We start from the raw sequence: 18,250 nt of genomic DNA, 5'->3' as shown, positions 1-18,250 counted from the left end.
AAACAATCAGTTATTTTTTTTTAGAAAAACTAACGCTCTGCAAAAAAGCTCTGACACTACCAAGTCCGATGTCAGCTATGATATAAATTGGCATGTTTATATAAACATATTAAAAAAGAGAAAATGTACGAAAATAACACCTATTATAAAACCTTTTACAACAATATCTGGTCACTAAAGTTATTTATAAGTTGCGCGATAAAAACTTAAGGGTATTGAACAAAAACCGTATTATAGGAGTACCGTGTTATCGGAAGAGTGTCGCAATTTCAGCTCTACGCGTAGTATGCAATCCGTGTTATCGGAGGTTTGACTGTATATCATTTATAAATCTTTATCTCTAATGGTAAATATGAATTGCAGAATACTAAATATTCAGTGTGATAGATAAATACTTTACTAACCTTTTTATTACTTTTGAAAACGTTACAGCGAAAACAATCAGTATCCAAATCTCGCGCAATGTAACTGAATATTTTTAAATCGCTACTATCGTGCGATACATAAAATATCCTATATATTGGATGCTGCATTAACTCCGGTCCTCGGTCCTCGACCCAACCCTGTTTCTGTGAAATAAATATAGTTGAATCAATACTGTAAACTAAATGTTCCAAAGGACTGATATACCGAATATCACTATTAAGATTATTATTAATATTTAAATAAATTTTAGCTGGAAAACGTGATCTGTAATAAAGCTGAAAATTAGCTTCATAAATTTAATCTGAAGAACTTTTCTCTTGCACAAAGTATAATCATGTTATCCCAGAAGGTACTAGAAATAATTCTATTATTTCATTTTTTCAGTTCATAATTGAATGAGAAAAACTTTTTCATTTTTATGAACACAAACATTATACTTACAGTTTTACTTTTCCTACGAAGTGTGACAGAAACACCGTCGACAGAGATTTCCAGCTTCACCTTTTTCTTTTTGACATTTTTAGCCTTGCAATCGTACTAAAAATAATAACTTTTATTTAAGGTGATTGCATTTAGAGCCTTAATTTGGCTTCTTTCATATACTATGACATTTAAAGACCCGACAAAACACAAAATCATTAAAATACTTTAGGCTATAGAGGGGCACAAAGGTCCATTTTGACTTAATTGATTGAATTGAACACAAATAAATTATATCATAACAAATAACACTTATCAAACAAATAACACTTATCAAACAAACAATGATCTGACCTATGTTCAGTAAAACTCCAGCTAATTCATCATTGTAGAAATCGGTTTTTGTTGCTGTTTTTCAAAAATTTGCAAAATTTGTCACGTGGTCCTTTTTTATATTATAAGAGGGGTATATTGGAAAGGCCAGGGGACAAACAGGACATGCAAAATATAAATTTCATTGTTACTTTTTTACAAAGACAACCTGTACTGGTATTTCGTCAGAAATTTTATCAGCAAAGTTGAAATATTTATTTATTTAATTTATCTCTTATAAAATTGCTTTTATAACATTATTTACTTTTTCATTTGCTATTCTTTATTTGTAATATTTGTCAGATTAATTTATATGTGTGGTTGAAAGTGTGTGTATGTGTGCGAGTGAAGCCAAATAGCTAATAGAACTGTCATGTATTCTGATTGCTATTGAAAATAAAATTTAAAAAAAATATTTATTGTTGACATAAAACAATTGAATAACGTATTCTTAAAAATTATATTAAGGTCTTGTAAATTAAACAACAGTGCTCACAACTAAGAAAAACTAATACCGAAAGCTTATCTCCCGATAGCTACGTCGTAAGAATCAAGGTGATGGCTAGTACATCTTTTTCCCTCTACTTTGAAATATTCTTAACTTTACAGAACAGACATTTTAATAAAAGTATATTATGAAAGTGAAACATATCAACTATAAGCAGAAATCAGTTTTAGTTCAATATTACAGTTTTGCCATGTTCATAATGTAAGCATATTATACATAATAATAATCTATGAGTATTTAACCTGATCCTAACTAAGAACCGGCAAATCAAAAGAATTAAGAATATAATATTGATAAGCAATTAATAAATATTCTGACTTAAACAAAATTTAAATGAATAAAAAAAGTATACGTAAAAAGCGAATGTTTCGGTTAAAACTTTATAGCAAGATAAATGTTATTAGAAAACAACATAATCCAAAATAGGTTTCTGAAGTATGAACACCAAATAAAATATAAATGTTTAAGTTTCTAAAAAAAGTGTAATCTTTTTCTCTCCTGCTCGACAGCTGTCCATTACAACACCAAATCTAATAAAACATTTTTCTCACAGTACAACTGATATTTCAATTAATCTTACTCTTCGCGTTGTAAAATACAGAATATCTTTCACTTTATTTTAAATTTCTAACAACTCAATAAAAGATATTAGAATTAAGCATATAATAGATCCTAATTTAAGCGAAGTTTGAAACAAATTTTGTGTACATAATATTTTCATAAAAATTGTTAAGTTATTAAAATAATTAAAAATGTTGTAATTTAAATTCTGAAGTGAAAAATAAAATATTTGTTAACTCATTAATTAAAAGTTCTAAAATTTTTAATTAACATTCTAAACATCTACTCACCCGTATGCGGCGCATCGCTGTAACAATTTCCATTCGACTAGAAGGCCGTGGTACCTCCATCGTACCGATATACTGAAATACAAATATTTATGTAATTAATTACGTATTCATATATTACCTAAATCTAATTAAAAATAAATTCACGTATATATATATATATATATATATATATATATATTAGATGGTAGAGTCTTGGATTTGTAAATATTTTGTAGCGCTTCGAAAAAAGAATCAAAAAAGTAATAAAAAACAAAAAAATTAAAAAAAACAATTCTTTATTTATTTACTGTTGATGTTTCGGAACTAGGTACGTTCCATCTTCAGAAAATCTGTCAAGAAACATGATCTTGATAAGATTTAAGCAAACAATATGTTTAAGAACAACAGAAGATGGTGGATTTTTTTTATATAAAATGAATAACATTGTAGAAAAAACAATGTACAGAAATATGACAATATAATCAAAATGAAAATGATAATTCATATATTTATTTTTATCCTATTAGCCTATTAGCCGCGTAACGTCGCTCACAGCCGGCATGCAACGTCCGTACGCTGAGCGTTCATATTACAGCCGTCCACTAAACGTGACGCCCGGCTGTGTCGGGCATTCTGTGTCAAGTATACTTGTCGCTCGTTCTCTTTATGTAAATAAAACGTATCTCTGCCCTTTTTGTAGATGATACGTGTCATAATATTATCAATATTACACAATTGCTTCCAATTTCTCATTGTAAACTTTTGTTGTTTTTGTTCAATTTCTATTCTTTATCTAGATTTAGTTAACTTCTGCAATTAATTATTTTTTACTATATATTTTTTATATTTTTGTTTTTATATTTAATATTTTTAATAATTTGTTTTATTTTCATTTGTGTTTTCTCCCATCCTTGATTCACCTTCCTTTCAACTAGCTATTTACCAGAATTCGAACCTGGATCAGCTTTTGTGAACCCTATTTGTTTTTATAAGGCATGTCGACCTTGGATCTTGCATTCGCGTTCCATTTGTTAATTATATGACTAACCACATAATCTTGTTATTTAACATTTAGTTTATTATTGTATTTTATCGTTTTTTTTTTCATTAACGAAAGAGAACTTTTTAGTTTATCTTTTTTTTTTTCATTAAAGGCATTGTGTCTTGTGTGTTTTTTCCTGGTTTGGTATGTATTGATTCATTTCTTATATATATTATATCTCATAGTAATATAGTAATTTTATAAGCTTTGTAAAAGATTTGGACTATTCGGCTGCAAAAAATCATTTTAAGAAAATATAAGTGAATAACTAGTTTTGTATTGGTTTTTGGGAAAACTTTTTGGAATGTAATAGCGCTTTCTTAAATGTAATTAACCCTATCCACTAGGATGCCGCCGCTCCGGCGGCAGAATTCATATAAAACTCGGAATTCGCGAGTGGAAAGGGTTAAAAGTACTCAAACTATTCTTATTCTGTCTCTCTTATTTTTCATTATTAGTCCACTGAGAATGATATAAATAATATGAATATAAAGTTTAATAAAGATTTTATAAACTTCCAGAATTTTTAGTTTTTATGTATTGTCCTGAAGATTTTGCTACGTAATACTCGTATATATATATATATATATATACGAGTATATATATATATATATATATATATATATATAATGACGTTAGAGCGCGCAGAAAGTAGAGAAGTAAAAAGACATTAACTGATGGTGGACAAGATTAGATTAGGTTTCCATTAGCTTGAAAATAAAGTTTTGGGCGATATACCCATTTATATCATATAATCTGAAATAATAAATGATTCTTGTCGACCTAACTTCATCCAATCTTCTATCTCAAAATTGTTTAAGAAGATAATAAAACCAGTGGTGCATGTCATCGTGCCTTAAGGCAAATTGCTGGAACTTCCGGTACCAGTATTAAATATTCGAGCAAAAAAATTAATAATCGATAAATATTGATCAATGATTATTAACAATTGTTTGAAATATTTTCAAAGAGATAATTATAGTTACTATTATTATATATTCGTTTATATAAAAAACAGTTACGATCTTATCGCTCAAAGCACTTGAAAATGTTTACATTAAGAAGAGATGCGGAATGAATCCATTTGAGGATATATTTCTTACGATCACAATAACGCATATGAAATATATACATTTTTAAACTTAATTGTGAATTCAAAATTAATATTTAAAGCATAAAACTTTACCTATTATTGAAACTTTTGGGAAAAAAATCTGAAAATTTTGAAGTTTGTTTGAACCGTAAAGTGCACTTTAAAAATTAAAAAACTTGTAACAAGTGCTCATGTTTAAAATCTCTATAAAATATCTGATAATTTGATACGGGAAGTTAATAAGTTAAAATTATCCTGGATCTATACGAAATAACAAATATTTTCTGGTTGATCTAAAACAATAAATGTATCATTATTTATTATATACAAAACACAATGAACAATGAGTTGGATATCCGTACTGTTTATAGTAACTTGAGTAAAGCGATCGTGTCAATCGAGTTCTAATAAGCAAGTTACAAAGTTATTTATATTTCATATCTAAAAGACAATTGCATATAAGATTATCTTTGCAGGTGTTTGTTATATTAAATAGCCATCGTGCCTTCTCGATTAATTTCTCTGATTATATAAACAAAATAGGTGTGTTTGCACAATAGTCGTTTGTATGAAATTTTTAAGAATTTTAGAAATACAGGACCCAAAATTTAGTAAATTCAACAAATTATTATGTTCATTAACAGTCCTTTGAATATGATATTTTGATATAAACATATCAAATATTTATTTTTTGTTTCAAAATGGTAATTTTTTTAAACTCTTTTTCCGCCTATATTTGAAACGGCTGAGCCTCTCTTTCCTAAAGGGTTCTGCGCATTAAAAGTACGAATCGAAAGTTCTTTGAAGCATCCAAACCATCTCAGCCGTCCTTTTTATGGAAACTTTATCCACTTGTCAATACTTTCAGCGGGTAAACGTAGGCTACATTTCTGTATGAAAATCGAATCACAAATATATTTTCAAATCAGAATCATATTTCTTTATAGATTGAACTCTTATCTTTACATTTTCTCTTAAAATGTAATGTTAAAGTGAAAAATCATGATAGTGTAGTAAATATTTTCTGCTTCAATTCATATAACAATCTGAAAAGATGTAAAATTACAGCGAAGACCCTATCAGAAAGTAAAGAAATTTATTCATAGAAAAAGTTTCTTATTGAACGCGAAGTTTCTCATATGATATTTTTGATGCTACATCTAAACCGTGCAACTTTAAGTGATTTAATCCATTATAACTTTCTTTTCCTTCAGGAAAATCGTTCGAAGGTCAGCGCTTTATCTTATGTCTAAAATTGATCACCACATTCCAGCATAGGAAAAGGGCTGGTCAGCATTCTTGAGATTCGTATTTGAATTTGATAATCGATGATGATGAGAGTAACATGAACAAAATATTTTGGAACACTTCAATAATATATAATATACTCAATTGTAACACTTTGTGCCAATTAATTATGAAACTAATAATAGAGATAAAAATGAGATAACATTACCAGAACAATCAGTTACGCTTTTACACATTGCGTTTGAGTTAGTGCATTAAATATTCTTACATAATAAATCATTGTGGTAAACGTTGTGGAATTACGGTGAAAAATTATAATATAACACATTCACAACTTTCATTATCTAAAATACCCTCACTAACACTTTTCTATACAGAACTGGGATACACTCAATTTGACAAATTGTTAGAATCTCTCTTATTTTAAACAAATATTAGATGAATAAGATTAATAGTTATGACTGAATGTATGGCAATAATCATGAAATTGTATAAAAATTATTAAAAATATCCAACATTAGTGCAAAAAATAAAATCCTATATATACTATATTAAACTATAAACTATAATTAAGTGCATTTACATTAGTCTTAAATTTAAAATTATACCCCTCTATACGTTTACACGAATTTCAATAAGGAAATATATAAATTTATTGATAGCGCTTGTTAAGGTAGAGTTTTTGATGAGACATACAAAAGATGGGAGTAAAAATTTGAAACAGGTGATTTCGACTTTTCTGCATCTTTTGATCGACCACAATGTTGTTGGTAAAATGTTGGAAATCGCAGAAAGAATTCGCAATCGCAGATTCAGCTTAGCAAACCATTTCTGACCATATTGAGAAGATAGGATTGATATGAAAGTAGTATTCAAGATGCAAAATCAAAATCAAATTTTTCAAAAAAGTAAAACATTTCAAAAATTTTAAAAATTTTCAAAAATCTAGTTAACTTCCCGTAGGGCAAGTTATAGTAATCGCAAAAAAATCGAAAATGTATATTTTTATATATCTTCACGTTTTAAAAGTTTCTGAATATTTTGGCATACCTTAGAAAAAATGGATGTATGTGTGTGTGTGCGTGTGTGTGTGCGGATACAAATTTTCGTCGACGATTTCGGGAACACGGATCAACCGATTTTAAAACTTCAAAAAACATTCGATTCGTATTGATAAGGAGACGTGCTGATTAGTTTTTGGCGAAAGCAGGTCTAGCCGTTCCGAAGATACGGGGCAAAAAGTGCCAAAAACGGTAACACGGTTTTAAAAATTCAAAAAAACATTTTACTTGTATTGACAAGATGAAGAATTGATCAAATTTTCATAAAGGCAGGTCTAGCGGTTTCGAAGATCTAATGAAAAAAGTAAAAAAAAAAGTCATTTGGCGGTCAAAAATGATCATTAGACATATGCACATCAAATTATCAGATATTTTATAGAGATTTTTACAATAAGTATGAATTTTGTTTACATTCCTATGGGTTCCGTACCAATGTTTATCCGTTAGACGGTGACGCGAAGCTTACGCGATTCTATATTTTTTCTTTGAAACAGCTTCCCAGCGCGATTGTTTTGAAATAAAGTTCAAAATTGTCTAAAAAATTTCAAAATATAATAAAAAGATCAATTTTTTCAAAAAAAATAAAACATTTCAAAAATATCAACAATTTTCAGAAATCTAATTTTTACAAAGTTTTTAAAAAAGTTTTTTTTTTGATTTTAGTTATTGGTACGGGAAGTTCCAGGAATTTCCCTTAAGACACGATGCCATGCTCCACTAGTTTATATTTGCTCCAGCTCCGACTCTAACTTAAACTCCGGAGAAGAGGATAAAAGTAGTGGAGTGAACATAATGGCACTTCAGACAGCTTTGATGGATCGCACCCTCACGCTCAAGTTACCGCGCTCGGCGAACCATTAGCCCTTCTGTTTATTCGTGCGCTATATTCACTGTTCTAGCTAAATAAATCGCCTATTTGCATGCAATTTCCTAGTACGCGCGTGTAACGGATACCTGTCTACTTTAATTTGCCGTTTACGCTTCAATGATCTCGCAGAATTTGGAGTAAAACTGATTTCAGGAAGATTTCTACATTGTTATGTGGTATAGGAATGTAACTCCAGAAATTAGACATATTTCAGATTGCATAATATCATCAAGGACTTTGCGAACTTTTACCTCATTATTTTATCGTCGTTTTGCGCACTATGGTATCTACCGTTATTTATATATAGGGTAAAGCGGGGCACAAAGACCTAATTTGAGCAATTATATTGTGAAACCAAATTAATAACATCACAACAAATACCACATATCAAACAAAGAATTATCTGACTATGTTCAGTAAAATTGCCAGCTAATTCAAAATTGTAGAAATATGTTTATTTTTCTACCTTTTAAAAATTTGTTACCTTGTTCTTTTTACCCCATTGATGGGATAAAATAGGACAGTCAAGTGCCAAACAGATCGACTGTCTAATTTTTAACTTCCCGTAGGGCAAGTTATAGTAATCGCAAAAAAATCGAAAATGAAATTTTTTATATATCTTTACGTTTCAAAGGTTTCTGAACATTTTGGCATACCTTAGAAAAAATCGATGTATGTGTGTATGTGTGTGTGCGGTTACAAATTTTCGTCGACGATTTCGGGAATACCGATCAACCGATTTGAATAATTAAAAAAACATTCGATTTGTATTGATAAGGAGACGTGCTGATTAGTTTTTGACGAAGGCAGGTCTAGCCGTTCCGAAGATACGCGGCAAAAAGTGCCAAAAATGGTAACTCAGTTTTTAAGAGAACGGGACGTCCGATTTTAATAATTCAAAAAATATTTTACTTGTATTGACAAGATGAAGAAATGATCAAATTTTCATGAAGACAGGTCTAGCGGTTTCGGAGATCTAATGAAAAAAGTAATAAAAAATGCCATTTGGCGGTCAAAAATGATCATTAAACATTTGCACATCAAATTATCAAATATTTTTTAGAGATTTTAACAATAAGTACAAATTTTGTTCACATTCCTATGGGTTCCGTACCAATGTTTATCCGTTAGACGGCGACGCGGCGCTTACGTGCTTTGACATTTTGTCTCTATGCAGTTAAAGCATTACGATTACTTTGAAAAAAGTTCAGAATTTCAAAAACATGTCAAAATAAAGAAAATTTTTTTTTTCAAAAAAAGTATTTTTTTGTCAAATTCATAGCTTCTCAAAAATATATTTTTTTCGAAGTAATTTTTTTTCAAAAATGTTCATCGTTTTTAAAAAAAATAATAATATTTGGTACGGAAAGTTCCAGCAATTTGCCTTAAGGCTAGATGCCATGCGCCTCACTAGTTCAGTTTGTGGATGTTCGAGGAACATCCAAACTTATTTGCTAGAGAACTAAAGCCATAACATTATCAGGGTAAGATTGAACAAAAAATTCATATTACATGAATTGTATATTTTTAAAGTCATTTTTTCCTTTTTTATATCTTTTTTTTAATCCTACAGGTTTACTTGCAGTCCACTTCGGGACAGGTGTAAAAATTACTAAAACTGTAATGTAATGTAAAAAAAACTTCGTATAATAAACGCACGTTGAAATTATATTAATTATAATTATAAAGATTTGTAATTTATTTTTAAACTACTATAAATTATATACAGTAATATCCCGCTTAACGCTGCTTCGTTTAGCACTGTTTTGATTTAGCGCTCTTTTATTTCAGCTCAGGTGAAATTTCTTTCGCTTTCAATTTATAGCGCTCTTTTATTTCTGCAAAATATGGGTGAAGCCGTGGAAAGATTAGCATAACAACCGGTTTAGATGATCTAAATGTGGAAGATGAAGAAATAGTTCAATAAACAGCAGCTGGTCTTTCAAGTGGTCATCTGAAGCAATTAACTGAGTAAGAAGGAAAAAAATCGTGCTAGTAATTTCTAAAAAGACAAAAAGAACATTCAATCGCAGAAGTAAATAGATGTGCGACCACTATTGACCACTATGAATTATTAATCAATTTGTTGAAAATTATAGAAATTATGATAGAAGTTTAAAAATACGACAAGATGTTATTGATAGTTATGTATATAAAGTATCAATAACTTTTAAAAGAAACTCAAACTACATTAGACGCCTGTTTGACAATAGTGAAAAAATAGGAAACACAGAGTATACTGAATATTCTCGATAAATTATATTTTAATATTATTTCATAAAGATGTTCCTTAATGTTATTTTGATTTTTGTTAGAAATAAATTTTTGGTTTTATTTTATATTAAAAAACTTCAAATTTTACTATTTACCAATACCATTTATATTATTTATATAATAACAATTTAATAAAGAATTAAGAATAATTTGACTGGCGTATTAGAGCTGCTTTAATTAACACTTTACATTGGTGAAACGTAACCTCCGCAGAATTTAATTATTATTATGAATAAGAATCGTCAAACATTAAAGGTTTACATCCGTTACATTTTGTCAGCAATAGCTTAAAACAATTAAATAGTATCATTAGATTGTAACTGTATATAGGCAAATAATAGACGTTAGATTAGAATTTTCTACTGTAGAATATCAAGGTGTTCCTTGGAAATCAAAGGAACCGAACTTAATACGTATGCGAGTGTATGCTCTGCGGTACCGTTTCGTACCTTTGATATTACCTCTCTGAAGAGCACCCGAACGTGATGCCTAGGGTGGAATAAATAACAAAGTTACACCTACAGCATTCGCATCCAAAATTTAAAACTTTGTATAATTGGATTCGCATTTCACGGTTTAAACCACAAAAAGCGCATATCATCACAGTAATAGCTTAAAAATATTAATAAACCCCCACACAATATATACATATATATATATATATATATATATATATATATATATATATATATATATATTTAGATAGCAAATGATGCACTTTTGATTGAATAAATTTGCAAATATGGTATCTCATAGTCTAATTTTAAAAATATTGCCCAAAGATTAGTAAAAGAGAATATATATTTCTTCAACCCTATTGAAAAAACTATATTATAAATTTCATATCCGAATCTCTAATTAGAGCCCCCTAAGGCGTGCGCCTACATTTTTCGCATGCATCGCAATCAAGGTAGGACCGGCCCTGTATCACACTATTTAATCCATCAAACCGCTTTAATATAATAACTTCGTTTATTTCTGTTTATACGATTAGCAGAACTTGTGTAAGTTGCATATATGTATATATGTAAAAATATTAATATTCAAAATACGCAAATAATATGCAAAAAGTATATTTTAAATTGAATAATTGACGTTATTTCTAATTTATTACGTTTTAAAATAAGATTATTTCAAACATATTCTAATTTGTGCATAAATGTGAACTTGCCATATAATATAGAAAAAGCTTATCATTTTTGAGTCATAGTATGGCACTTTTAAATTACCTTGACGAAATAAAATAAAATAATTATAAAATTATGAAAAAAATATGAATAGGCGCATAATTGTATTACTTTTATTACTCTAAAAATAATTGTTGTAAGAGGTTGTTGCGTTATTATACTTAATACCAAAAATCTTAACTAGGAAAGGGGTAAAAAGTGATGCCCTCACATCATAAACTTGCCAGTCTTCAGATCTATCATCTAAAAATATAGAAATGCAGTTATATAAATGTGCTATAAATAAAATAAAATAATTAACTTTGATATTTTATATGTAAGTTTGGAATTTCCTTAGCTTCGAAAACATTTCTATTCTGAGAAAATCATACGGATATGAATCATAAATCGCAACGCTTGTTGTGATCCCGCAACACAAATATTTATTTTCAGAATAAACCGTCTATAGGGGCCAATCATAGATCTTTCGATGCATATGTATTATGAAGTCTATTCGGCCAATTCTCCGGTAAAATAAATAGTGACATATTGTTATTATGGCAACGCTATGTTACACTTCATTCTTGGTACTAAAACTGCCAAAATGCTATGTAATTAATGCTAAAACCTAGAAAACGCACCAAAGACAAAAATAGAATGTAATCATAACTGCATCTTTATGATGTGTCATAATAACACACGCGTGAACTATGTCTGAATGAAATATGTCTATGTATGTTTTATGTATAAAACGCCAGCAAATACATAGAAGTTTGGCAGTTTTTAGTACCAAGAAAGCGTAACATAGTTACAGTCTATTTTACCGGAGAATTAGCCCCGCAGTCTCTCCACTCAATGTTACATTTTAAAATACTTTCAAAATTATGCACTTGAAACTGTTTTTCAATAATAAGGTCTGGCTATCGTGAATTTCAATTCGACCTTTGATAAGACGACACGTAATATTTATAGTGCAAGGTACAATATGAGTAATACTGTCTAGAAGCAGACTAAATCCGCCGCGGAAATAGCAGGATTAGACACGAAATCCTCGGTACGTGTTCTCGCCAGAGTAGTGAACGAAACTTATAATGAATGTTATATATATATATATATATATATATATATATATATATATATATATATATATATACTAGCAAACCCAATGAACTCTGTTTTGCCACCAGATGGTTTCGTGAAAAAGATGAAGAAATTTATTATAGTTTGTTTTATATTTGAGAAGAAAAAATTTGATTTTATTACACAACAGTAATGAATTTATTTCGATTACAAAAATGAAGTGTTTGTTAGTTGAACTTCTCTAAGTAAATGAAAGTGAATCCGCGAATTATCTGTTACATTGAAGTGCTCTTTAGTAAACCACATTTTTTGTTTTGTGGTCTGACGTTAACACAAACAAAGCGGATGGTTTCCCAACTCGTGAACAGGCAACGTATAACTGCCCATGTGAAAAACAATGATTTTCTGAATAATCTATTTGAAATTTATCCCTCAAACACTAAGCGGCCTTGCAGCTTGTTAATTGTCATTGGGAACGCAAAGCAAACTGGAAATTGCAATCGTTTGAAGTCAAACGGAAGACCAGTCGGAAACATTGGTATGTCACCAAATCGCCAGCAATTTTCGATTGAATGGTAAAATTCAGTGCGTGTACATCATTATTGTTTGCGGCAAGATTGATCGTTGACTTAACCAAGCATAATTCTGATAATTCTCACTAATGTCATTACTCAAATTTTTAATTACAGTACGTGAAGTTCCAGCAGTTTGCATTAAGGCACGATGCCATGCACCACCAATTTTCTTAGCTATAAACCTTGCGGAGCCCGAGACTTTCCAACGAATGCAAAATTGTCGAAATCGGTTCGTGGGCTATAGAGTTATATCGTCAGGGAAGAAAACTCGACTTATTTATATATATATATATATATATATATATATATATAATGATACATGTATACGTAGTTCAAAGTACAACGATTACAATGGACAATTGCATTATGAATTTTATGACAATATAATTTTATTTATTTATTTTAGTAGCTTCCGATTCTGTGTCCAATTTCCGATGTATAATATACATACACATGCATATTATACACGCTTGTTCGTATACTATAATGACACGGCAATTTGTTTCACTAATCATTAACACAACAAATTTGATAAAATAAACTAGTGATTCATGGCATCGTGCCTTAAGGCAAATTGCTGGTACTGCCCATACCGCGAATTAAAATTTTTAAAAAACCTTGAAAACTGAAAAAATGAGATTTTCAAAATTTTTGAAAAAAAATGTTTTTTTTTTATGAAAAATTTGAATTTTTTTTATAATTCGAAATGTCTAATTTTAATTTTAGCAAACGTCAAAAAAAACTACTCATATTCTCTAACTTTGATGCATTTTTAAAATTAAACAATTTGTCATAAGGCCGAAATATTTCAGTACGTTCTATAAGACCATGATATATATTGCCAAAAAAGTTCTATAAAAATCGGCTTAAATTTTTTTTGCAGCAGTTAATTACAAGAAAACGGCTCGGTAGATTGAAGTGTAAAATTAAAATAATTTCAAAAAATCCAATATACATTTTAAAATAATACTTTATATGCTTTATAAATATTACTATATAAGTCATAATAATAGGCAGTAAAATTGTCGGAATCCCCTGGACCCCTACGTCATACAACTATTCCTTTTTTGGTTTCTTTAGTTTTAACGTTTCTCTTTTCTTTAGTTCCCGTGACAGTTATTCATTACATTCGAAAAATTAAATTTGACATGCTGTCAACAAATCATCACCAAAGTTAAGTAACATTTGGCGAGAGAATGTTGCATGAAAGAATTTGACATGCTGTAAAAAAATGTTACGAAAGGATAATTTTAAGCCGAAAAACAAAATAAAATTAGTGATGCCAAACATTGTGTTAAATATATATTTAATGATCATAATTAAAAAAAAAACACGTGAAAATGGTTTGAAATTTAAAGCATTTTTATAAAAAGTACCCATACTAAATTTATGGGCATTACAGAATTTAATCATTTTATTAATATTATTATTCATATTAATTTAAGAAATATTTTTTAACTTCCCAAAAGAGAAGATTGTTTTCGCTAAAAAATCTAATTTGCAAATTTTATGTTTTCTCGACGTTTCAAGCAATTCTGAATCGAATGAGACCAAATTTGGAAAAAGTGTGTGTGTGAACAGATTTTTTCCTGTTAATCGATGTTTTATCAAACACGGCTGGACCGATTTAAAAAATTTAAAAGCCATTCGATGTATCTCAATGAGGACCATCGTTTGTTAGTTTTGTGTAACGATCTGCTAAGCCGTTTCTTTGTAATTTGGAAAAAAGTATTAAACTTTTCGTCTACATTTAAGCTTATACTACCGAATCGATTTTAAAAAATCGAAAACTGTTCAAATGATATTAGTTTGGAAGATACTGATTAGTTTTAGGTGAAAATCTACAGAGCCGTTTTTTTTTGTAATTAACTGCTGAAAAAAAATTAAAACGATTTTATGGATTTTTTTGGCAATATATATCATGGTCTTATAGAACATACTGAAATATTACGGCCTTACGACAAGTAGTTTAATTTTAAAAATTCATCAAAGTTTGAGAAAATGAGTAGTTTTTTTGACGTTTGTTAAAATTAAAATAAGACGATTTACTTGGTATAACAACTCGGAAACTGGTTCAATTAACAAACTCATTGATTAAATTAATTATGTATACATATCCGGAAGTACATGCAACTTGCCCTACGGCAAAATGCTACTTACGACTAGTTTAATTTCTCATTTAGAACCATATCACATATAAAACCTGTTCATTAATTAATTAATCAACTTAATAGTTAATTTGTTAATAAAGCTTGAAGTTCAAGCAATTACTAGATTTTATAGAACCCTGATATTAAAAATCAGGTAAAAAATGTATAGCTTGTGGTACATTTTTTCACATGTCTATTTCTCTATAATGAGCAAATAGATTAGATGGGTCGGCGAAAGCCGATAAATACTAATTTAAAAATGTTTCACATTGGGGCTGTAACGATTTCCCAGTTTGGCTGAAAGGACTTATTCAAGGATTGCGTAAGCACTAACAGGGACCGGAGATTATTGCTTGCTTATTTTTGATGACATGAGAATATTGAGTCTCTATTCTGAGTATGTCAGCAATATCTATTTATTTAATTTCACGTATTTTCTACAAAACTTACTCTATTTTGATTTGAACATATGACATATGACAACGCTATTTATTGAATATTGCTGACGAGGGAAGATATTGAGAAAATTCTGCTTATGAAATATTTGAGGAACACCAAGCCCTAAATTAGTAACAAAATGTAATGATTTTAAAATATCAAACCACTTTTAATGAATAACATATAACGTTTTTTTGTTGTAAACTGACTACTATCTATTAACTGAAACTATTGTTTTTGTTTATATTTATAGAGATTATTGTTATATATTTATAGATTTTATTATAGAGTATACATATTAAAGTTTCCTCAAATCTCTGAAAAGCTAGTTGTGTATGGCATCGTACCTTAAGGCAAACTGCCAGAACTTCCCGTTCCCTAATAAGTTCCCTAATAAATTTTTTTTGTAAATTCCCCAAAAGCAATCGTTTCATCAACACAAGCAGAATGTTTTTTGTATCATTCAAATCGGATACTTAGTTCTCTCAAAAACTGCGAAAATTGTCTCCACACACACATTTGAGGTATGCCAAAATGTTCAGAAACCTCTGAAACGTGAAGATATCGATTTTTGGCTCATTACTATAACTTACCTTACGGGAAGTTAACTAGTCGTAAGTGGCATTTTGCCTTAAGGCAAGTTGCATTCCGACGTATGTAAATAAAAAATCAATATATTAAATTATGACTAATTTATAAATATACCGACGTGCTGTAGAGCATCATAATATTAAAACCATTTGCAGATTATTCAATTTTAAACGGATTTTGATTTACACATTATTGAAAAGCAAACACGTGCCAAATATCTATCGTCAAAAAAGATTTAAAAAAAATCGTCAAAAAAAACTCATACAGACAAATCTTTTCCAAATTTGATTTGAAACGTCGAGAAAACATAGCAAACCGGAGGTTTTGACGAAAACATTTCCTTAATAACAGTTAATATTTCTTTAAACATGTTGTAAACGACAAGAGTGATCTTTAAAATTTTATAATTTGTTATAAATATGGTAAAAAAAATTGAACTTAAACGTAAACCTAAACTTAAATATAGGCATATTGATTGATAGTCCAAGAAAATAAAATAAACTAAAAATGAAAATAAAAAAATAAAATAAACAAAAGAACGAATTGAAAATTTGAATTTCTCTATGTTGAGTATATTCTGTGTTCCTATCTAACCTTCACAAAGGGAATCTTGAAATGTCAATATATGACTGATTGCTTTTTTAAACTTTGAAAGATGATCAAATTTGATTTGATACAATTAGCAGCCAATTTTTCGAAATTAAAAATGAATTAATATTGATATTTCTTAATTACACTTTTCTACAAAATTGAATTACTAAAAATCTATTTACACCAAAACTTTTGTAATTATCTTAAAATTGTTGAACGGTGACACATATCTAGTTGCAAAACGTATAAATAAATAGTCAATGTTAATTTATTTTTCAATTCCACGAATTTCTATTATGTATTTATTATTTATAATCATTTTTATGAAATTTGCAAATTTTAATTACCTAAAAATTATAAAAAGAATAATATATTGACTAATACAATATGAAATATTAGGTCAACTAAAATAAGATCAACGCCAGAACACCTATCGTAAATGGTTATATATATGAGAATAGTATATTTCACGTATACTGCTTACTAAAATGATGAAACTTATGACGTCATACCTAATAAACGGGCAGCTAGTATGCATTTTACTTCCCCATGTAGTTTTACAATGATAGTAACAAAAAAAAAATTTTTTTCTATAGACTCAGCGGTAATGGATTGGCCTTACAACCACAGGGTTCCAGGTTCGATACCCTTCTAATCAGCCGGATATCAAGCAGTAGTAAAACACGTGTTTACTTGAAAATATATAGATTTGAATGTTTTCAAATAAAAATAGCCCCTCCCCAGCATTGCTACATCAAATTAAAAATGTATCATCTATATTAGAGAAATTCTAATAATAAAAAATATAAAATTAGATAGGGCCACCATCGAGTTGCCTTTCAAAAAATGACGTTAATAAGGCGAAAGTTCTTTATAACAGCTTACAGAACTATTATGTTCTGATTGCTGTTTAATAAAATAAGAAATATATATATATATATATATATATATATATATATATATATATACACATATATATATATATATACTCGTATATATATATATATATATATTTGTTAATTAGCGTTTCATACAATGGGCTTCTGAGTTATTGTAGTTATGCTGTAAAATTCTTTGTTCTGTAAAATAAAATTTAAGTAACTTTTAATATCGGAAAGTCCTAACATTCTTGAAAAAATTTATTAATTATTCTGGTGTATTACTTTAAGCATATATAAGGGAGACTGGGTACGGTTGTGCCACTTTTCTTTTGATCAGCCATAATTTTGTTAATTTACCAGTTAGCTGGGGTGAAGTAAATTAAATGGTAATTTGAACATTTGTCTACGAGGAAATAATTAAATTCTGTTCTTAAATACGATTAGTCATAAAATCAAATCATACAAGAAAACTAATTGCTGGTAGTTAACTACTAATGTCCAACTTACAAACAATCAGAGTGATAATTATTAAAAGAAATCTAACAAAAAACTTATTTCTGTCTCTTTATAAGCAATGCGGTCTACAGATCATGTTAACGTAGGGCGCTAACTGAAAGCACTAATGTGAACTTGTTC

The 18,250-nt window shown here is 28.9% G+C and overlaps 1 protein-coding gene across 2 annotated transcripts in view; it reads right to left on the bottom strand.

Moving 5' to 3' along the window:
* The window catches only part of LOC113377041 (carboxyl-terminal PDZ ligand of neuronal nitric oxide synthase protein), a 68,400-nt gene that overhangs the window by 26,173 nt on the left and 23,977 nt on the right, over nt 1-18,250 (bottom strand). For both annotated transcript variants that reach the window (XM_026617208.1, XM_026617207.1), the window contains exons 3-5: nt 2,578-2,649; nt 868-963; nt 405-569 (exon numbers count right to left, since the gene is read on the bottom strand). In XM_026617208.1, coding sequence (XP_026472993.1) covers nt 405-569; nt 868-963; nt 2,578-2,649 — 333 coding nt within the window. The remainder of the gene's footprint in view (nt 1-404; nt 570-867; nt 964-2,577; nt 2,650-18,250) is intronic.

Source organism: Ctenocephalides felis, unplaced genomic scaffold, assembly GCF_003426905.1.
Source record: "Ctenocephalides felis isolate EL2017-DRISC unplaced genomic scaffold, ASM342690v1 CF-g0.4_SCAFFOLD_01886, whole genome shotgun sequence".
NCBI lineage: Eukaryota > Metazoa > Arthropoda > Insecta > Siphonaptera > Pulicidae > Ctenocephalides > Ctenocephalides felis.
The sequence above is the reverse complement of the archived record's forward strand: the minus strand, read 5'-3'. Positions and strand labels throughout refer to the sequence as shown.